The sequence below is a fragment of the Xiphias gladius genome, chromosome 9, assembly GCF_016859285.1.
Source record: "Xiphias gladius isolate SHS-SW01 ecotype Sanya breed wild chromosome 9, ASM1685928v1, whole genome shotgun sequence".
Taxonomy (NCBI): Eukaryota; Metazoa; Chordata; class Actinopteri; order Istiophoriformes; family Xiphiidae; genus Xiphias; species Xiphias gladius.
The window spans coordinates 2915204-2938618 of NC_053408.1; the positions used below are offsets into that span (position 1 = coordinate 2915204).

General features: G+C 45.2%; 1 protein-coding gene across 1 annotated transcript in view; it reads right to left on the reverse strand.

The window, feature by feature from the left end:
- Positions 1–1418: 1418 nt before the first annotated feature.
- Positions 1419–23415, reverse strand: part of LOC120794431 (SRC kinase signaling inhibitor 1-like) — a 101453-nt gene continuing 79456 nt past the window's right edge. Inside the window, exons 8-20 of the mRNA XM_040135517.1 lie at positions 21268–22199; positions 18934–19023; positions 17813–17853; positions 17518–17541; positions 15623–15783; positions 14290–14465; positions 13599–13729; positions 12384–12531; positions 10134–10458; positions 9461–9803; positions 9201–9343; positions 5281–5430; positions 1419–1571 (exon numbers count right to left, since the gene is read on the reverse strand). Coding sequence (XP_039991451.1) covers positions 1419–1571; positions 5281–5430; positions 9201–9343; positions 9461–9803; positions 10134–10458; positions 12384–12531; positions 13599–13729; positions 14290–14465; positions 15623–15783; positions 17518–17541; positions 17813–17853; positions 18934–19023; positions 21268–22199 — 2817 coding nt within the window. The remainder of the gene's footprint in view (positions 1572–5280; positions 5431–9200; positions 9344–9460; positions 9804–10133; positions 10459–12383; positions 12532–13598; positions 13730–14289; positions 14466–15622; positions 15784–17517; positions 17542–17812; positions 17854–18933; positions 19024–21267; positions 22200–23415) is intronic.

Sequence of the window (23415 nt, forward strand, 5' to 3'; positions counted from 1 at the left end):
AAGAAACGGTTCCAGGTATTTTTGTCTATTTTACGGACCCATTGATTAATAGATAGTAAAAATAAGATCGTAGCTGGAATTAATATACCACTGAATTTACAGGATTGAAATATTTTACGTTGGAAAATTCAAAAAGTGTCTGAGGCTTCCAGACGCACATCTGAACTTCTCTGTCCTGGGTCCTAGACAATCTAATCGGATCTGTTCTACCTCATCACACTCGATTGTTGGTATCCTGGATGTTCAAGTTTGAGTTTTTTTATTTTGAGGTTCGATGTCAGAATTCCATCAACACAATTTGCGCAACTCAACTCTTTGACTTGATATTTGCTATAACTTAATATTGGACACTTTAATTTTCCATGCGATTCTCAAAAAAAATACTTGATGTTCCACAAACTCAAGTTTTTGAAATTTGCACAGCCTGACAAATTCACATATATGGTTTTCAAAGTAGAATATTTCAATGTGTAGACTGGGTGGTATTAAACTTCATAATTAGGGATACAGTTGCAGGTCATCTGTCTTCGTTTCTCCTCTGTTCTCTACTGCCTCTGCCTCTCTTGGTCTTCCGTCAGTGTTCCACTCTCTTTTTCCTCCTTTTGATTTTCTTCTTTATTGCACACACCAAACTGAAAAGCTCGTCTACAAAAGCAGCTTTTTTCAGGCAACCTTGCACCTCCTGCTTCTCTCTCGCATAATAAGTCGTAGCAGTAGGGCCGTGCACAGGCAGCTCTGGGTAAGCTTAATGGATCGGCCTCTTGGCAGGAACGCGGACCTTCCTGGCTGTTCAATACCAGCCCCACCAAAGTACTAAAATACTGTGCAACAGCCAATTCTGTCGCAGCACTGCCTGCTAACCTTGAGATTTAAAGGATAGGTTATAAAAAAATATTAATAAAAAAAAAAGAAAGCAGCATGTGGTGATTATCGGATGAATAGAGTGAGAGATGAGGGGGAGGATTCAGAGAGAGAGAGCATACATGGTGAAATATCATCCCTTTGACCTTGAGATATGAAATCATTCCGTGGCCTTATCGGAGATTATGTCGCACATGAGAGGTGAAGGTTGTATCTGAATAGATCTGATTATCGTAATAAAGCGAGTTTCATCAGTCACGAGCACCACCAAAGACCTTCCGCAGGAAATCAAAACATCGATATATTCGTACGACAAAAACTTGATCTCTAAGCAAGCTAGGTTAGATCCAGCAACTCAAATGTCAAAACACACATCAAGAACTGGTAAAAATCAAGGTTTCTGTAGATAGCTCCCCCTCAGGTTTTTGTGTATTCTCGTATTGTCTGCTGGTAGGGCCTGTGCAGTTCTTCTCATCTCGCAGAGGTCGCAGGGGGGCAAACTTCCTTTGAAGTGACAGCAGAGAGGAGAGGCAGACGAAGCATCGGGGGTAGGGGTTTTAGAAGTGGAATACCTGCTGCTGGCCCTGGACTTTGGGGAAATCCTCTTTCTGCTTGCGGGTTTTGGGCCTCTCCAGGCTGCCTTGTTGAAGGTGTTTGAGCCTGGCTGCGATGGTGGGACCCTTCGTTGGCCCCGGGGAGTTACTGCTATTCTGTGGGATCCAGGAGAGGGCAGGTATTAACAAAAGTGTCATTTGAATTTGAGTTATTTTACAGTAAACACTGTATTTTCACATCATCATACATACAAAAAATGTACACTCCATGGCCAAATGTTTGCAGACATCTGAATAATAAACCCATACGTGATTGCTGAACATCTCATTTCAAAACCATGGGCATTAATCTGCTGCTGCGACGGTCTCCGCTCTTCTGGTTTCAGTCTTTCCACCAGATTTTGGAACCTGGCTGTGGGGATTTGGTCCCGTTGGACACGAGAGCGTCAGTCGGGCCCGGCACTGATGTTGGGTGATCAGGCCTGGCTCCCAGTCCAGTTCATCCCAAGGGGGATGGATGGGGTCGAGGTCAGGGCTCAGTGCGGGCCAGTCCAGTTCACGGCAAACAGGGAAAACCATTTCCTCGTGGAGCTGGATTTGTGCACGGGGGCACGTTCGTGGTGAAAGTCATTGTTTATAAATATGCTAGACCAGGTCTTCGATGATTATTTCAGTATCTCTGAATATTCACCACCAAACTAGGAAGAGTCTTCGCCTTCTGTTTGCAGGGCCTCTGCTAGAAACTCTGAACACGCAACCTGGAACTTGATCCCCACTAATTCTGCGAACTTTTCACCGGAGATTTTATAAAAAATTCCTCCTTAGCAAGTCTTTATTTTGAATTTTCATCCATAATAGGGGCTGAAAATATCCATGCCTTTCATTATCAATTAATCTTCTGATTATGTTCGCGATTAATTGATTAATCTTTTTGTCTAAAAAAAAAAGCCTGTCAACACAATGTCCTTAACAGTTTCCCAGAGTCTAAGACGGTGTCTTCAGATGTCTTTTTTTGTCCAAGCACCAGACAAGACATTCAGTTTACAACCAAAGCCGACAACCGATCCGAGAAGCTGGAACCTGAGGATTGCGGCTTTCTGTTCTTAGAAATGACTCAGAACAGGTAACTGATTTTTAAAATAGTTCTGTCAGTCATATTATTGATTAACTGACTGATCGCTGCAGCTCTAATCCATGGCGGCAGTGTAGAACTGGGCTTGTACTTATGATTAATGATTGTTTGTCTGTGATATTTTCTTCAGCCACTCGATGAGCCTCTTGACGTTTTGGCTCTGGCTGCACATTTGTTGTTCTTCTTGTGTTTTAATCTATTAGAATTTGGCTCTGACCATTTTTCATGTTATCTTTTTATTGTGCAGACAAAATAAAGAAACGCTACAGACAGTTCCTGTATTGTCCAGTTTTAGCTCTTTACCATTCATGAATCCTTAAACAGCACGCGCACTGAAAATGAAAATGCTCTACCAGGGGAAATGTCGTTTTAATGACCAATATTGGAGAGACGTTTTATTCGGCTAACGTTAATCACTGCTGGCAAGAACTTTAAAGATAAAACAAGGCCTTAAACGCCTTAAGTGAATAAAAACAGGACCTGAATTTAAAACACCTGCAAGTGGAAAAAAACGAGTCTTTCAGAGAAACATTTCTGTCTGCAGCTCTGAACCCTGAAATCCCCTCCCTCCCCCTACCTGTGCTTTATTTTGACAGCTACCTGCTTAGTGCCGTTGTGCGATAATTCCAACAAAAACAAGACCTCCTTGCTCAGCTAAATGTGTCACCGGAGCTGTCAAGACGTTAACCCACTGCTCACTGTCTCCCAAGTCTAAATACGTCATCCGCCTCGAATCAACGCCGACTCACTGAACATCACACCGTCAGCTACGAGGGTCTACGAATGTATGATGAAACAAAACAAAACAAAAAAAAAACACTCATTGCAAGCTTCACAAAGATCATTATGCACAGATTCAGAGCTTTGAGAGAGGAAGCAGAAAACTGGGAGTCAACAGAGGAGAGGAAGTGTTAAAAGGTTAGAAATACAGGTTCAGTGCAGCATCTACAACTGCAACCGCACGGTATCACATCTTATATCGTTTGACACACACATATATATCTGTATATATGCGTGTGTGTATAGACTGAGCTGAGGTGTTTGTTTCGTAAATGTGTACCCGGGAGATACGTGCTGCATTTTTTTGATTTGCGATGAGTTCCGCTCTCTTGTAAAACACGTGGGAGGGGCCCAATGTTTAGCAGGACACAGAAATAAAAACCAGCCCAGTTTCCATATTCTCGGATTCTTCCCATCCACTTGCTGCTCTGGGTGAATTAAAGGACAGTTTCACATTTTTTCAAGTCTGCACTCACATGCACATACTGGAATGTACGCTGAAAGCGTTACTGGTCACTGTACTGGTCCTCCTGTCCAGACCGGCCTCCTTCGAGCCATTTCAGTGCACACTATGTCACGAGGGATAAAATCCACAGTCCTGTTTTTTTTTTCTTTTTCTGAAGTTCATCAGAATTAATCTGAAACTTCAGCGGTCTCTGTTGCACGAGTCAAGTAGGCATCTAACGCCTCGTAGCATGAAACTCCCTCTTTGTGTTTCCCCGGACAGTGTTTCCTTGCACAACAGCGGGAGAGAAACAAAAAGAGGATATCTGGCCCTAAGAAGACGAACGTCGGAAGATAAACACTTGATTTGTCTTGCACAGACTGCTGGAGCCTCGTAGTTGCTCCGGGCAAACTTTGGAATTAACTTTTACACAGAGCAGTGACTGTGGGTTTTGTCCCCCATCAGGGATCTGTTTTCGACCAGCACGGGGGAGCAACCGACAGTCTCCATGTACATGTGGGCTCATGAGGATTAGTTTAAGACAAACTTAGAAAAATGTGAACACAGCCTCTAAGTTCTTTTCATTAAACTTTTTTCTCCGTTTACTCCTGGCACCGGCACGCAATCCGTATCTGGAAAAACGTACGTCGACGCAGGCGTGAAAGCGGGTCGAACACATTGCGATCGCAGTGCGCCCGGACGGGAGAACACCTGGAGGTGGCCGTGCTCAAACACCGCGGTTGAAAGGTCATCTAATAAGGCCACGTCTTCCTGCCGACTCTAGCGAGGCCGTAGGAGCTGGTGGAAGCAGTGACGTTGCTGCAGCTTTGGATCCAGATAACGTGAACAGGTTTTAATACCAGGCGTAAACGCAAAGTCCTTCTCATCGGACGTCATTTTCCAGATAACGTGTCCAGGTGTTGGCAGCTGGTGTAAATGAGGCCATAGTGAAACAAAATGGAGGACACGGTAAAACTTGATTTTACGGATGAGATACGCAGGTCTTTCAAGTCAAAGTTAGAACTCTGATGAGTAAAACTCTTAACGGCGATTAAAGTAACCCAGTTTTTACAGCCGCAGGCTCTGTGTGGCACTTTGTCACGAATTCTTGGCGTTCAGTTTGACTTTTAGCCTGAATGGAGATGTTGACACTTTGTGTAGTTAGTAGTTATAAAGGCCTGAGTAAAGTAGTGATTGGAAAAGGGGGAAAAGGAGGGCAGGGAGTTGAAATAGAAGCACAGTCCACAGGTGTGGAAGAGGGCTGCCGCAAGTTTTTACCTTTCTGCCCAAGGACCCAAAGGTGCAGGGAGGGCTGGGGGTGGCCTTTGGTAGGGTGCTGTACCGTTTACTACAATCTTTTACAGGCGTTCTCTGAAATATCTTTGATCCATGGTGGTTGTATGAAAGAGTGTGGCAGAGACATGTTATCACACTGATAAATATGAAAACACAAATCAGCGCTGTACACGTCGGTGTAACTAATCAATCAGCGATCTAAACCGCCTCACCTCCAGCTCGGCAAGTATCTTCTCTTCGTCGTCCTCGTCTTGAATGGCAGATGCCGCGATCACGGGCGGGGTCGAGGCAGGTCGGGGGGTGTCGGAGGGGGTCCGCCTCAGCTTCACGAGAGTTTTGGGCATGTCGCCATCATCCTCCATCTTAAAAGGCAAAAATAAAAACCGTGAAAAAACCTCTTCAAAGTGACCTGTTGCAGCAAAGTTCACACATAACAAACGCTAAGAGGAACCGTCTTGGTAGTTTACACCTCCAAACGTGTGGTTTGCATATCACAGAAGCCTCCATGTTGACAGTTTCCAAATTGCTACTCTTCGCACACCACCAGAGTTTACCAGAGCATCGTACAGCGGAGGTGCCCGACGTCAAGCGAAACGATGACATGTTAAGGAAATTACAGAATGAGGCTTATTAAGCTTCAGTGACAACAAGCAGTGGCACAAGATCGCACAGCAAAGGTCAAGTAATTATTGAGGGAGCTCATCTAGAAACTACGTTAGTTACCAGATGAGATGCATCAGGATCTCTGATTTGGATCAGAAGAAATAATCAGAGCAGAATGAAGCAATGTCAGGAAAAAAAAAAAAAAAAGGTAGGGACGCATGATATATTGGAAGGAAATAAGCAAGGAAATTAAATTATCTTTACTTTGTTTATTTATTATTAATACACGGTAGGTTGGCTGAGCATACGTGTTCTTTCACAGCAACGCCCTGGTTACAGTTAGAAGAAATCACAGGGCGGGAGGAAGGAAGGACAAACACAATAATGACACAGAAAACAGAAACTGGACCAGATAAAACGAGCAGTCTCACCGAATGCGGTCGCGAGCGGGAGCAGAACAATTCTTGAGGAAGCTCTTGAAGTTTCCCCAGAAGGCAGTTTTCCACTAATGGCTTTGTAGATAATCGAGTGCCAATGTTTCTGACGTCTCTCAGACGGGGAAGTTATCATAAAGACTGCGACGTTATAATAATCTCCCACCATCTCCAGCTTCGGAATTTCAGCTGGTAATTATGTCCCGTAATGCGGAGCACGGCTGCATCCAAAGGGCGCCACTCAAAACTCCACACACACACGCGCGCAAACACAATCCCTAAGTGCAACAAATCCGTTGGCGAGGGAGACAGCACGAGCAACTTCACAAACACCCGTTGAACGAGCGGGACATAAACCTTCACACAACAGCGAAGTGTTGGGAACGACGTACGAACGCTGCTCACACGTAACGGTTGAGCCCGATCAGGTATTTAGCTGAATTCTAGTAGACCGTCAGAGCGAGGCATGACCTGCCCCCTGCTGGATTTACCAGCATTACCTGCAGAGCAGAGCGGTGTGTCGCTTCCTAGATGATGAATGAGGCCGCGGGATGGTTTACAGTCAAAGACCTGCACCTTTCTTGTCAGTGACCGTCAAGGCCTTTATGTGGCTATTAAATTAGTCCGACGGTACGTAAAAGGTTTTCTAATGGTTTTCGTAGCCTATACATGCTCATCGATAACAAGACGAGGTGTGGTTACTATTAGTCTACATATTAATAAAGCGAAGTTATCACAAACAAGTTTACAATAGATTAATGTATTCTTAATTCTGGGGATGATGAAGGATCTAAATACTGGTGCTGTATTATTTCCTCCGCACATTTTTTGGTTATCGCATATAACCAATAACGCTGATCGAACAGTCTAGGAAGACATCCTTGTCTCTGGGGGAAAGCCGGCACACAGGCCTGAGATGGTAGCTCCTGTGTATTTACGGTGCTAAAAGCTAAAAAGCAACTTCCACTGCGGTACGATCTCCGTTCAAGGACCTCAGAGACAGCAGACAGACCTCAGTGGAGATTTCACCGGCCTCATTGTCTATTTTACCCTGAAGGGTTCTCAACCAATACAAAAAAACAAACAAAAAAACCCCAATAAAATCCTTACACCCGCGGTCGTACTGGCGGTTAAGGTCAGAGGACAAACGGTTGACCTGTTGGCGACAGACAAACCGGAAGCAAACAAGAAGAGCTTGGTGTAACAGTGACGCGCAGAAAGACATCTGAGAACATTTAAGGTTGGGGTAAACACTGAAAATGCCAAATTTTTCAGTGAAAATAATGATTTGAAAAGAGGAGAAACATGTAAAAGGGTTTAGTACACTTTGGTTAGGAGACTATTCAGTGCGTAATTTGGACAATACTTCCAGCGAGATGGCAGTTATTTAGCACATTTCACAGACCTCAAACTGAACCTTTGTGTGAATGAACTGCCAAAAAAATCTAAAAGGAAGTACTCGACACTGTTCAATCAAAATGGGCCAAGGTCCCTGAGGAAGGTTTTCAGCTCCTTGTTAAAGCAATTCCTCGAAGAATACAGGCTGTTCTGGAGACCAAAGTGAATTTTACTCGGTGAGTTTCTCCGTGGAGAGAGATTAGGGAGGCTTTAGAGCAGCAGCAGCAGTTTGTTCTTACCTGAGATCCAAACCCGAAACTGCCCCCAGCCCTCAGGACTCCAGAATCCAACTGGGTCGGAATCCAACGTGTCTCATAAAGCATGTTTCTGAATCCCTACATATGAAATCACAGCGAATTTTAAGGTGAAGCTGCATATCCTCGGCACCTAGAGGCTCCGCTGACTTAAAGCATCCAGTGCTTAAAATACTGAACAAACACCACAGTTTTTTTTTTAAGGGCTTCTTGTAATATTTTGGAAGTCCACTTGAGATTTAGACCAACTCTATCCAACTTCAGCGTTAATAAAATACTGAAGCTTTCAACCAACGGCAGCACTTTAGAGATTTGACTTATCTGCAAAGTTTGCTGAACTAGATGCAAAAATACTGTTTCTGAAACTCAAATCAGCTCATTTGCTCACAACTCACAAACCCAGTCTGTGTTTTAATGGAGAGCTAGTGGTGTTTTTGACAGATTCCAGGAGAATACCAATACCAATACCTCGGCTACATTAATTAAAAAAGGGCCTGGTTTGGCCCAGATCTCGAGCCTGTCGATTGGCTTGGAACAACTTTACTTTCAGTTTCTGCTTGTAGATCCCTACAACTTTCATCATATGGCTGCAACTAATGATTATTCTCATTATTGGTTCATCTGCGGATTATCTTCTCCATTAATGAATGAATGAATTATTTTGCCTGTAAAAGGCCAGAAAAAGTGAAAAATGTCCATTGTAATCTCCGGGAGCCCAAAGGTGATGTCTTCAAAAATGATTTTTTTCCCAACTGACAACCACAAACCCAGAGATACTCAATTTGCTAACATCTACAGGCACTTTGGATGTTTCGATTTTTGTCCATCACACAGTCCCATCAGGGAAGCGTCTGGTCGGCCCCAGAACTCATTCTGTTGCAGGACAACGAGCCCGAACACACAGCCAGATTCATGAGGAACTGTCTTCAGAGACAAGAAGAACAAGGAGTCCTGCAACAGGTGGTCTGGCCACCCACAGAGCCCTGATCGCAACATCATGGAGTAGTCAGTCTGGGATCACACGAAGAGACAGAAAACACTGTGACAGACTGAATCCACAGAGGAACTGTGGCAAGTTCTTCAAGATGCTTGGAACAACCTACCTGCCAAGAACCTGAAAAACTGTGTGCAGGTGCACTGAGGAGAACTGGTGCTGGTTTAAAGGCAGAGGGGGGTTCAAAGCAAATAGAGAATTTTTTTTTTTTTCGTTTAGAAAATGACTTGACAGTTCATTTTCTCTTGATCGTTGCTAATTATATCTTTTGTTTAAATGATTAACTACTATGTTTCGATCATAGCCAGAATGTTTTACATGGAAAATAAGCAGCCACCTACTTTAATTTATCAATGACAGTCATGTAATAGACGTCAGTGTGTCGGACTTAGCTCAGACTTAGACACCTAGCTGGCCTATGCACAGAAACAGTCCTGAAGGTGTCTCACCTTCAGATTCTTGGTGGTGATGATAACGTCTCCAGTGCGGTTGGTGGTGAGGCCGTGTGCCGACGGGAAGCTTCGTCGCGGTGGAGGCGGTGGCGGAGACTTAGAGGGTTTCTCTGTGCGGTACCTGGTCACATTGAGGTCCACTGTAGACAGAGGACAACACTTCAGAACTTCAGCTCACAAAACCCTGCAACATAAACCTTGTTCTTACCCCAAATTCGTTACAAGTTAAATGAAAAGAATTTACGGCATAGACTCACCTGACCCCCGATGTGAACCGGCCCCCTCCATACTGTTCAGCTTCTGGGCAGCCAGCTGCACTTTGCCAGGCTGCTGGTCCCCACTGGGTGTGGGCGTTGTGGTTGTGGTGGCTGTGGTCCCGGTGGTCCCGGTCGCAGGCGAAGTAGCTGTGGTGGAAGTTATCGGGATGGTGATCTGGGGCTTGGGGGGCACTGCCGGCTTGTTTATGTGCCTGGCGGCGAAGTCGAGGTCCGGGATGGCCTTCATCAGCTCGGCCTGGGTCTCTTCCAGCAAGCGGTTGATGTCCTGGGCGCTGAACTGGGTCAAGCTGGCACGTTTCTCCTCCCAGTCCCGCTCTGCCGCCTGACACATTTACAGACATGGACAAACGGTAAGATGGAACATGCAAACTACTAACAGGCGAAGCTGGGAAAACATAACGGACGCATTGATGCAGTGTGTTTTCTAATATTAGATGGATTTATAGCCAGACTGCTGCTGCTGCTGCTGCTGCTGCTGCTGTTAGTGTTTGCACAGGGTGACAATGACAAATTTAAGCACCTTCAGCTACAATATCACATGTAAATGGATATTGGCCATCTGGCTGATACTGACATATTTACAGTGTTGAATAACGTGCATTGAGCGTTAGATGATACACAACAATATGATCCACAATCAGCCACTGATTACCAGTCTGACTTCAGCCGACACAGACTTATCGGCAGGACGGCGACTCGGCAGCTCATCGAGGACTCGGTTTCTGAAGGTCATTGAAGGCTGGATGTCCTGCTCGGGGCCCGCGGCGTCTGCGTCGCCGGAGGACACGGGCATCCAGTTGGCCAGGCCAGCGGCGGTGCTCAGGTCAGTGAGGCTGAGAGGAGGGCTGTTCAGGATATCCAGGTCGGAGCTGCGACTCATGTCCTCCGCTCTCTTCTGGGCTTGGCTGGAGAGGTCTTCAGGGCCCTTCCACACACCCTCAGTGACTTGTCTGTACATATAGGAGGGATACAAAACACTACAATACACACAGGACACCATCAAGGTCTTACACTGTGTTAGAAAAGGAATCTGGAGACTACCAGAAATAGATTAAATACAGTCAGTTTGCCAGAAAAATTTAAATTTGTCAAACTAGCATCACTTTTTAGAGCTGGAACTGCCACTGTTGTTTTTTGTTTTGTTTTTTTGCATTTTAGAGTCAACAACAGAAAGATGACAGGAAATCAGGAAATTCTCCTTCGGGACTCCAACTGCAGACATTGCACCTCTAAGCCCTGGGCCACCAGGGCGCCCTGCCGACCATTAGTTTTATTATCGATTAAGTTGCAGTCCAAAGCTAAGGCAAGTTACAATGACGCAAAAGGCATCTGGAGATTATTCGTCATTTTTGCTTGATAGATGATTTAAAACCATTCACCGATTATTGAAACTGTTGTCAATGAATTTCCCGATGACTGACTTATAGAGTAACTGATTAATAGTTTCAGCGTGAACTAGAATACCCTCCAACCACCATGAAAATGTTTGTTTGTAAAACTGAGACTGTTTATCTACAACCTGCACCACTGTAGGATGGGATTACTGGGTTATACAGAATCAGAACCATACAACTGTATTTCTTAGCCATTTTATTTCATCCTTACAGCTACCGACTGTTCCCATCCTTTCCTGCAGAGCACAGTTTCATTCTACGGTTTGTTTTCAGCCGTTGTCATTCACTTCACATATTACACTGAATAAGAAAGAACATTCAGCAGCGCTGGGTGTCAAAAATGTCAAAAACTGTCGAGTGCCGAGATCTCGTCAGAATTAAAACACGTCGTACAGCTCCTCTCCAGAGCAACCAGACGTTTCCGGCCGTCTTGCCTTCATTAGTCCTTCAATCAGCCATATGACTTATAGATCACTTGTAGATAGAAAGTGGTGTATAAGTCACATGTATAATCAAAGGACTTTTGATCTTAGAACTGAGACTCTATTGTATCGGCACCAGAAGAGAAACATTTCGTACGACACGGAGGCCCGAGTGGGTTTTCAACAACCTTGTTAACAAAGCCCTTTGATGAAATAATCATCTCTCTGGGATTCTGTGTGATGAACTCACTCCGACCACAACATCTCGCTGTTAACTGCATCAGCAGCACTAGCAGGGAGCGCTCTCAGTAATCTCTCCCTCTGATGCGTCTCTCAGTATTCAAGCGGTTCCTTTTCCCTCTGGACTTACAGGTAATTATTTAGTGTCTGATGCTACGATTATACGTCAGAAATCAGCCTTTATTAGTCAAGGGAAACACAAGATGATCGGAGTAAAGAAGAGCTACTGCTTTTAATCTCTTAAATGTTCATTTTAAAACTTATCCTTTGTAGAATCTGTCTGCAAGGATGATTAGGAGGTAAAAGGAAGACTTGTCTGGATTTCGTCGTTACTACGAATCATTTTCAGAGAGTTTTTAAACATGACAGAACATTCATTACATTCATTCTGTTTATCTTACCTTGAGTCCTTAAAGACGTCCTTGCATAAGCTTTTAGCTTCCTACCTCTCCTGCCCAAGCTTCTCTTTACTTTAAATGAATGTATATCTGTGTATATGTGGGTAACTCTGTGTTTGTGTATATGTGAATGTTTTTGTCCACATATCCTTCACAATAATAATAATAATAATAATTGTATTTTAATGTACAATCAAACCAATAAAATATATAAATTATTTGTGTGTATCATTGAATCATTTTGATATCAGCGCTGACACCCAGGTATGACATTGGCCGTAGGACAAACTAGTACATTTTGAACGATGAGCAGCACTATAGTGCATAATTTGGTTCAAGCAGTGTTGAATCCAAGTCCACAAGAGGAGAAAATGTCTGTGAGCCGACCCGGTTTAATTAGAAAGCCGGGCCTTATCTGAGCAAACTGAGGAGTGTTTGATATGTGTACCTGCGCAGCGTACTGAGCGCATCAGTCATGGTGTTGCAGCGCTTCAGCAGGGCGTCCAGGCGGTGTGGCTCCTCTTTCAGGAACTTAACGGCCTCCACCTCCACCCTCAGCACCACCCGCATCTTACTCTGCAGGCTGGGGAACTGGTCTGTATGGGAGAGGGAGAGAGAGAGAAAAGGGATCAGAGAAAGTGGCCTGTCGGAGGGATGTGTCGAGATGTCGATGTGCGGGAGAACGGAGGCGGAGAGTGAGGGAGGTAGAGAGGAAGGGAGGAAGGCGGGTGAGGGGATTACAGGAGAGAAGACACAAGGAGAAGACTGGGTGCTGTTTCTGTCGCAGCTATTTGAAGTCAGTGGATTTTCCTGTCATATCCAGACAGCTTCATTGGAGGAGGATTTGGTGGAGGTCCGCCAAATGAGAGGGGAGGGCGCGCTAGACGCGGAGCAACAAAAACAAAGTGCGTTTTTCTGTGGGTGTAATAGCAGCTGTGACGGTTCGCAGCCACTCGGCTGTCCTGAAAACTGGCCACCTGCCACTCAGACACCGACTCAAACGCCGTGTTGTGCAGTGTTGAAGACCCTCGGAGCTTTGGGATCAGCCATTAATATTCAAGGGGGGAGTGAAGTACACAGGTCGGAGCAGCAGTTCAAGAGGCTAAAACCGGAACTTCATGAATATCAATTAACGTCAAAGAAGATTCATAAATATTCATCTGTGACTCGGTGTAACACAAATTTGACATACACGTAGCGTTTCAGCAAAACATGTACTTGGACTATGACCTGAGACTACGACTACTGCACTGGCTCTTTGGTAGCTTTAATGATTGATACCGTTTTTCTTGTTTTTTGTGAAATTAGACCATTTGAGTATTTATACCAAAAACATGCAGCAGAAAGACCACTTGGTTAAAACTGTGCAAACCAGTAAAGCATAACGTCCTTACATCTCCGGTGTTCAAAAATAAATAAAATAAATAAAACTGAATAAAGTACATCCGTTGCAATTTTTCAGGGCAAAAGCACTGAAGCAGACAGGGGAAGCTACTAAGTGTCTGCAGCTGGAGAGGGAAGCATATTGACAAGTGAACAAACTGGCAACATGACCGAAGGAAACACCACTGAGTGTTCCTGGGGAGTCAATTGACAAGCGAAGCGCCACAGCAACCGGCGTCCCAGCGCCATGTGTAGCGCAGGAGGCGACCGCAACGCTTACTTTTGAGCTCCGTGAGCGTCTCTCCCAGCATCCTCAGCTCTTTGCTCTTCTGCTCCACGTCCTGCTCCGTCACCAGGCCGTGGTTGACGGACGAGTTCCTCTGCAGCTCCTCCACTGATTTCTCCAGGTCACTGAGGAGGAAGAGGAGGAGGAGGAAGAAGAGCGGCTCACAGATTCATATCACTCAGAACTAAATGTGGTAAATAATGTTAGCTCTTTGTTTCATTCAAACAGAAGGCAAACTTCTCAAATGTAAGTTGTTGTCTAGAGACAAGCATCTGTTCTGACGTAAATCAGGAACTATCCGATCGAAGAACACGTAAACAAGGTTACAGTACCACAAACTACAACACACAGGTAAGCACAGGTTACTCAAATAACAGAGTTGCAAGTGTGTATGTTAGCGTCACGTCATTGCAGTTCAGCAAATGCTGTATGTAGCTAGTGACGGATGCATCTACATCTCCGGTCTGTGTGTTTTTGGTGCTGATCAACCCTATCTGTAGACTGAATGTCAGAAAGTTAAATAAACTGGCTGGTACAAATAAGGCATCGAGTTTCGATGCCCAGCCCCCGTCGCTGTGTGTGAGGTCCCGCTGTCCCCGTGTTTTCCTCTGCACCAGATCAACCAAGACAAATTACTCTCTATTTACTGTGCTTGTTGCTTAAATCAATTGTGCTCTGGACTCACTGCAGCTGCTGGATGAGCAGCTCCTCCTGGTTGAGGTACTTGAGTCTCTCCTCCTCCACTAGCAGGCGCTGTCTCTGGAGCGGGTCCTCCTGAGTGCGCATGGCGTCCAGCATCATGAGGCTCAGCTCCGACTCCGTCTGCCTCAGCAGGGACAGGACCGAGTCCTGGTTCTCCAACTGGGACACAGAGGTTAATTTTGGTTCATTTTACCTGTCAATCATCTACGTCACACAGTGTTTAAATACTCTATGAACACAAAATTGCCGGTTCGTTGGGAACACCTAGCTAAAACCAAAACTGTATTTACGTAGCACTTTTATCCAGAAGCAACTTACAGTTTAATTCATCCATTTACACAGACACCAACGGCAGCCAGCCACCGTACAAGATGCCGGCTTGACTATCAGGAACAATTTGGGGGTTCGACGTCTCGTCCGAGGACACCTCAACGTGCGGACAGAAGGAGCTGGGGAATCGAATCGCCGGCCCTGTGATTGGTGGACAACCCGCTCAGCCTCAGGGCAGTCTGATCCAACAGAACTGCACTCAGTCCTCCTCATAATGTGCAGTTTGTCGTTGAAACTGTTTTACAGAGGCGCTGATTCAACTTTACAACCAATAAATGTGTGTAGCACCTTCCTCACATAAGACGTAGCTCAAGGTGCTTTACATAAAATTGCAACCACTTAAACACATTAAAAGGTCTGAGACAATTTAAAATACAATCAAAGAGAACACAAAATACAACACTTCAACGAAGCAACCGAGGCAACAGGAAACTGAAACTGATTAAAAAAATAACTCTTGGGATGGTTCTTGAAGGAATGTGTAGAAGTTGTGTGTCGAATGTACGGGCAGGCTGTTTCACAGCTTCGGCCTTCGATAAGAAGACACTGCGTCTTCATGCTCTTAACCGTCGTCCATTTCATGCTGTAGCGTTTGAAGACGTAAGGCAGCGGCGGGGAGTATGGAGGGAGAGAAGGTTAACTAAAAGACAGGGAGCTAAAACGCTAAAAGAAGCGTGACAGGGACATTTTGGAGGCTGTGGATTGTGGTGCTGCTGCTTAAATCTGTTGGGTTGTACTGAAACGACTCTCGGTATTCTGCAAGTCAACACACCACCTCTCTAAAACAGTTTCAACAAAAACCGACTTTCACGAGGGGAGGATTCATTGCAGGACCGTCGTATTAGACAACATTAGTTTTAGCTAGGTGTTCCTAATAAACCGCCAACCGAGGGTATGTACTTATAACCTGCACGTGCACAGTTACAGTTTCAAAAGTAACCTACTGTTTTAGATCCTCTTCATTTACAACTGTTTCATACACACACCTGCATGTTGCGCAGCTGCGACAGCTGTTTGCGCAGCGCGTTGGTGTTCTGCTGCAGGCCTTGGAGGTGGAGTTGCATCTGGAGACGGGACACGGTCACGGGCTGGTTGGCCCCCGAGGGTGGAGGCGGCATCAGGGCCAAGGGAGCGGAAGGTGTCAAAGCTGCGCGTCGACAAGTATTGTGTTAATTTGGGAAACTTCGTCTTAGCCTCGTTTTGAGTCAACTTTGGAGCACATGGGAACTGATAGAAGTTGTCCCAAAACACTCGTGTCAGGGAAGAATTAAGGAACTGTACGTAATGGAGATCTTGAGAGAAACCTTGACTCTTCCGAGTCGAGAAAAACAATTTGGCTGCAAGGATGCAGAATATTGGTTGTTCCAGGAATTGGGAACAGCAGTTCAGGACAAGTTCTATCTGTGCTGCAGGTCAAGGGTGGAGATTACAGTCTCGGGTAGACTCAACAATGATAAACAGCATGGGAAGGCTTCGGGGACAACCAGGATCAGTGGTGAAATAAAAACAGCAATTCCACTAAATCCAAGTATCTCATTATAAAAAAGTCCCCAGACAGCCCAAATGTATGGGTGTTTCCAACTTAGATAATCCTTTGAAATGACAATGAATACTACGCTGTGACAGTAATTAGGGTGTTGAGTCACACGCATCATGCAGAACGACACGAAGGGAAAGAAACTAGAAGACAGTCGATCACAGAGTGGTGTGGTTTGGTTTTTTTGGGAGGGGGGGGGTTAAGAGTTGCATTTCAAGGCCTCTTTCATCAACTAACACTACGACACGCTGGACTTCCCGTGTCGCCACCAGACCAGCTTACTGGCTGAAAGTAGCGTCTCAAAAACCTCAGTGCAGCTCCCCTACAGACAAGGTGACAACTTCCAGCTAGCTGCAGCTAGCGTGTCCTTGAACTCTGACCAGGAGGGCAGAAGGCATTGCGGGGTTTTCTAGACCATATTTGACCATAACTCAAGACAGATTTTGAAGAGTGTCCGACAAGCGCAGTGGGCCCAGGGCCTCTTAAACTCTGCAGTCGTCGGATGTCTTTCCGCAGCCTCCCCAGGTCAGAAGATTAGGAGGACTGTCCTGATTTCAAATGCAAGCACAAAGACAGTCCACAGATAACATTTTGACTCCGTCTAACTGTGGCTGACTGAAAATATACGCTTTCATCACTGTGGCAGACGGATAAGTATCGGACAGATTTTAACAGGAGAAAGATAGAAACATCAAGGGCTGAAGTCACAGGTATTCAACTGGAGAAAATCTGTGAAGCTTTACTGATATTTAAGTAGAAATAACGTCTACTCCAAAAAAAAAAAAAAAAAAAAAAAATCAATCTAAGCTACAGAAGACTCAAAATATCCGGGCGTATCTACAACTTGACTTCAGATCAAATTGTCCTCCAGATTTGAATCGGATAACAAGACCACTAATTTAAAATGCAAAATCCCTTTCTCTTGGATACTTCACAGTGAAAAACGGCCAATCAAAGTGAACACTTTATCAAAGGAAATCAATTAATTATGTCCTTATTCCTCTTTCAAAACATGCAGTTTCATCAGCATTTGTGCCAACAAATTGTCAAACACTCACTGGACTTTTTGAACATTGAAAAAACGGAGGAAAAAAAACGACAAAATATTTTTTTGTCTCTGATTTAATGCAACTCAAATGAATTCTTAGTCAAAAGAGACAGAAAAAAAAGGGGAAAGTGAAGGACACCAGAGAGGGAGGTAAATCCTTCAAGACAACACACACACACACACACACACACTCACACACTTTTTGAAAGCTAACAGGGATCTAAAAGACTAACGAACACAGAGGGGCAGACGAGGGAACAGGTACCAGACACTTCAGGAACACACACAGTAGCTACCTTTCTTTTTTTTAGTTCGTCCAGCTAAAACAAGAAGCATGGGCACCGGTTACACAGCAGCAGCGAAAGCCGGCACATACAGCATGAAGAAGCTTGCGCGGTCGGCCATTACAATCACATATCAGGCACTTTAAGAAATATGCAGAGAAAATGAAGGTGCGGCAGCTCTGTGAGAGCAAGAAGAGCCAATTTACGTGGCTATCAAATAGGCAGCAGTGGGCAGCAGTGACAGGCAGTGATAGGACGTAGTGCGTCCTTTTTTTTGGTTTTGTTTTTTGTGGTATCGTGTACTTACTGTCAGTTCCTGAGCAGTCACTGGCTGACTCCATCTTCTCCCTGCAAGAGGCAAGTGTCAAAATACTTAGAGCCAGAATCACACTACCGACTTAGCTACTGAGAAGCTTTTGATATTTGGTGGAAAAAGTTGGAAATATACAGTATGTGCCGCTTGCTGCTGTATTCAGAATGTACTTTCTGCTGTGTGTGTGTGTGTGTGTGTGTGTGTAGACGTGTCTGAAATCACTCGCTCGTTCACTGTTCGCTACATGATCGACAGCAGAGACAAGTGAATTAAGATTTCAGGCATGGATCATCACCGTTTTCTATCATCCCTGACAGATGCTGTGTTGCTTGGCAGTAATTTACCTGTCTGACTAAAGCAGAAAGTGTTTGTGGAATGAACATGTTTACTTTATGTACAGAACTGTGCAAAAGTTTTAGGCACTTTAGGTGTTTAGATTCTTTTCCAACATCTAATACCATCAGGAGGCGTCTGATCGGTCCCAGATTCATTCTGCAGCAGGACAACAAACCCAAACACACAGCCAGAGTCATAAAGAACTGTCTTCAGAGACTAGAAGAACAAGGAGTCCTGCAACAGACGGTCTGGTCCCCACAGAGCCCTGATCTCAACATCATGGAGTCAGTCTTGGGATCACATAAAGCGAGAGTAGACACCGGGACAGACTGAATCCACAGAGGGACAGAGGCAGGTTCTCCAAGACGCTTGGGAACAACTTACCTGCCAAGAACCTGAAAAACTGTGTCCAGGTGCACCGAGGAGAACCGGTGCTGGTTTAACGGCAAATATTGATTTGATTTAGGTTTTTCCGGTTACTACGCTTTGTATGAAGTGCATTGATGTATAAAAACTATTCATGGCTTTATTTTTGAAAACACCCTCGCTTTGCTTTTCGTGCCTAAAGCTTTTGGACAGTGCCGTATTCTTCCATATTTTCCTAGTTCTGAGGGCAGTGCTCGTGGCATACGTGTTGAGCTTTTGGACAATCCCAGAAGTCTATGCTGCATAATGCACCCGTTAGAAAATGGGGACTGGTGTGTGTGTGTGTGTGTGTGTGTGTGTGTGTGTGTGTGTGTGTGTGTGTGTGCGTGTGTGTGTGTGTGCGCGTGTCTTACGGGCTTTCTGCCTCAGGCGCTCTGCTCAGGACTCTCTGCAGCAGTCCAGTCAGACTGGCTATCTGCTTCTCCATGGCCTCCATACGCTCCCTGGATTCACACACCGAAGATTGAATACTATAACAAACAAATGTTTTACATACATTTACATATGACCCCCCCCCTTTTTTTTTGCCCCATTTGTAGGTGGAAGTAAGTGCGGTTGGTTGCATTGATAACAGCTCGTGTACAATCAGTTATTTTAATAACATTAGATTAAAGGATGGGTTGAGAATTTTCTAAATCTGTGCTAAGACCATAGTCAGGTGCCCGTGTGAACGCCGAAAGCGGTTTTGGTTGCTCTGAGCATCCCTCCTGCTCAGACTGCTCCTCAGCCCCATCAGCCCCACCCACTGTTGAGGTGGGACTTCACTACAAACCCACTGATCTATCTCATTGTCAGTCAACATATTAACAGCCCCGGTCTTTTTATGGACAAGATCAACTGTCACACTTGCTTGTAAACCCTCTTTGCGTGTAGTTACAGCGATGCAAGCAACATTTGTCCCTGGTTGCGATGCTAAAGTTAACTACACAAATTCTTTGAATTGACCCTTGACTTGGGGGGGTTATGTTTGGCGTGGGACTGGAGGGGTTCAGCGACCCCCTCCCGCTGCACTTTCGTCCTTCTGTACAAAGTTCAATCCTCAGTTTACCTGAGTTTTCTAGTTTTCAAGTAGAGTTGTAGTCTTTTCAGAGCAAATTTCCCCCTTTGTTTGCCCCCCCCCCCCAGCGAGTCTTTCCTCGCAGAGCTGCGGTGGAGAGACGGTAACACGAAGAAGGAACTTTCAATTGACTGTAACCTGTACCTTTGAAAGATATTCCCTTGATTAGTTGATCCCAGACTCCTGAAGCCTCATAACGGCTTCAGACACACTCTGGAAGGGACTATGGGGACTGGACTGGACCACCATCAATGGTATTTGAATTATATTGGGTACGAATCTCCTCAGGGCCAGTATGAAAAGGGGGAATAATTATTTCCATGTTCAGATGGGCACCTGACTATTGTTTTCTGAGACAGAATGAAATTTCTTTTAAACACTGACCGGAACAAAATAATACTTTAATCTCAAAGTCACATTACTTCTAGTAGTAAAAGTGCTCGCTCACACCGGCATTTATACGTTTCAGGCGGAAAATCTATTTATTTTAATGGAATCACTACAATCAGTGAATTCACTCAGTTAATCCGCCCAGAGCTTTCACAGTAGTCAACTTTGACCCGCAGCAAAGCGTCTTGACAGTGTTGACCTTTGAGAGGACTGAATTGAGGAAACTATCATATTAACTATGTCACACCATCCAGTTTTAGGTTAACCCTGGAACAAACCGCTCCACAAAAAAAAAAACGATGGTCTGCAGCCAGCCGTGAGGCAGGGGAGGGGCTGGGGGACGGGGGACGGAGACGGGCTGTCAACACACTGTCTAATGTCACAGCAAAAGTTCGCTTTAGTTCAAAACAAAAAAATCAGCTCCTACACACCGTCAGCACTTATGATGGATTTATTCCGTAGCTACATTTCAGTCACCTTACACAGAAAATGACACCAGCCAGTCCTAGAGATCAAGTAACCAACAACCCACCATGAGAAATTAGGTTTTCCGTTTATCCCAGTTTTGTTTTTTTTTTTTTGTGTTTTGTTTTTCTGGAAGTTTATTGTTAGTCATGAATTTTTGTCCTGTTTTGTAATTACAGTTAAAACCAACTGATAATTGCTTTTAAACTCTACTCTGGAAGTTGAGGGAAATTCATCTTGAAGGGTCTTATTAATATCTTTGGTAGAAAAAGGGCAAACTATCGATTACCTGGTTGACTAGTTGTTACTGTTTACACGCAGGCTACTGAATAAATTTACCGTGTGTGGAGTGGGAGTAGATTTTTTTTTTTTTTTTTTGAACCACTGCTTGGCCTCCTACCGTACGTAGCTGTCTGTATACAGGTGTGCAAAAATCGCGTTTTCTGCACGTGGAGCATTATTTAACATTAGCCGCTGTGCACCGGTAGTCATACCGAACCAGACCGTGGCAGGAACCCCCCCCCCCCACGAGTAATGTGAGCTGAACTGAGCGAGGGAGTTCATGAGTTCAACTTTTCATTTATGAGAGAGTAAATGAGCTATGTCTTTCAACAGCTGGATGCTGTAATTTCACTTTAATGGATAAATACTGTGTAGCGCTAAATATCTAGTTGCACCACTTAACTACAGTAAATGTGAACTACATATACTTGTCACGGCCCTGCTCGCGTGAGCGAGAGCACTCATGCAGAAACACCCTGAGGTTCTGTCCTACCTGGTCTCCGTCTCGTTCCCCAGCAGAGGTGAGCCGAAGCCTCCGGCACTCCCTCCCTCCCCTCCAGGAACGGCCATCAAGCAGAGCTGCTCTGAGGTGAGGCCTAACCCCGGGCCCTGGCCCCGGGCTTTGGGACTGTCCCCGAACACGGAGGAGGTCACAGAGTCCCTCCGCAGACTCTGCCTCCCAGGGGAGCCCCGACCGGGCATGGTGCCCGCGAAGGAATCCCTCATGTCGGGAATCTTCTGTGGGGAGGAAGGTGGTGGCACTCGCAGCCCCATGGCCAGCACAGACGCAGCGTAGGCGTCGTTATAAAGTGGTCCTCCTGGCCTGTAGAGTGCACCACTTTCCATCAGCTCTCCTTGTAAAGCAGCTGCTGAATAGGAGGTGAGTGAACGCACTGATGCAGGTCCCCCACCTCCTCCCCCTCCCCCTCCCCGGCGGTACAAGGAGCCATAGGGGTCGGCTCTGGCTGGTAGGGGAGAGTGAGGACCTCCCGCGAGACTCAGCCGACTTGTTTCTGGGCCCAGAGAGTAGGGGTCCGCATAAATCCCCCCTCCACCACGATCGTCTCCCCGCAGCAGCACCATGCTCCTGGACCCCCCCGCTTCATCATCGGGCTTCACATCCCTGCGCTCCAGGATGGCACTGGAGGAGGCACAGAAGGCCGGCTGGGTGTGGTGGGGCTGGTGGAGCTGTGGTTGCTGGTGGGGAGAGGAGTGGTGGGACTGGGAGTGCGGGTGTGGCAGGGAGTGGGTGTGGTGGGGCGGCCCGGCGTAGGAAGAAGGTCTGCCGCCGCTGTAGAGGAGGCGGGCGCGGGACGGTGAGCCTTGAGGAGGTGAGGCGGAGGAGGATGAATGCTGGGAGGACATGGGCGGGTTGCTGAGGCGGCGGCTGGGTGGAGAGTCCTGAGGAGCATACACCATCTCCCTCTGTGAATAGACAGAACGACAGATACAGAACTGGGCCTGAATTTATCAAGCCAAAATGGCCAAAAGTCTCAGAGTGATGCATTGTGGGTGTTTTTCTTCCCGAGAGTAAAACCACTAAATCAGTTTCTCCTCTCTCTCTATAGGAGAGCTCCAGGCGTGTCCTAACCTGTTGGAAGTTGACAGGACATTGCACTCTGGCAGAGACATGGGCTTATTAAAACGCTGTTTTGACAAAGCAGGTAATTATTAGACATGTTTTGACTGAGTTTGTGCAGGACCCAAAACAGAGAACATGGTTTCTCCACAAAAATGAGGTCCTCACAGGCTTTGCAACAATAAAGATGTGGGTTGGTCAAAGCCGAGAATTTCAACAATAATGCAAATCGGAATTGCTTTCGTTGAGTTGCGTATTTAAAAAATGAGTGATGACTGAGCCATCTTTAAGAGATATGTTCACGTTGTTACGGTGTATTTCCTGTGATGACACGGAGATTAAAGGTACCCTGCGTTTGTTTTTGGCTACTAGTAGTGCCACGGAGCAATGACCTCCAGCTGATCCACAGGTAGAAAGAAACGTAGCGGGGAAGTAGACTGCAAGTTAACATGGACGCAAGCAACTGCAGGTTTAAAAAATAAATTAAAAAGGAAATTCATGAATGAATAAATAAGACAATTTTAAAAATCAGCTTTGGAAATGTTTTATGAAGAAGGATGTGTGTTTTAGACCTTGAGGATAGACACAGTTCATGTGGGTGAGTAACACTGAACGTAAAGAGAAACTTTATTCACAAGAAAACTCAACGTGGCGCCTTTAACAAAAGCTGTACCATTAATAAATGTAGCATGTGAATCAACATGTAGTGCATTTAAAAAAGACACTGGCTGGAGCTGACTGGGATACATTCTGCAGATCAATCAAATTATTTTCCCATTTTAAATTGCATATACTGTACACTTTTTGTTTGAGCCACACGGATAGCTTGCCATGTTTTGTTGACTCACAGTTTAATCCAAAAGGATTACTGGTTAATATCGTTCTGAAATTTAAGCTATTATTAAATTTGACATCTTATTTTTTCATGTTCAACCTATTTAGCCTAGTCGGCTTTGTTATTTGCCTAACGGCATAAAGCCTAAACATAAAAAGAGGATGAATTTTTAATTTCATCAGTGTCTAATGCTCAAAACTGCAAATGTCACGTGATTGTGATTTCTA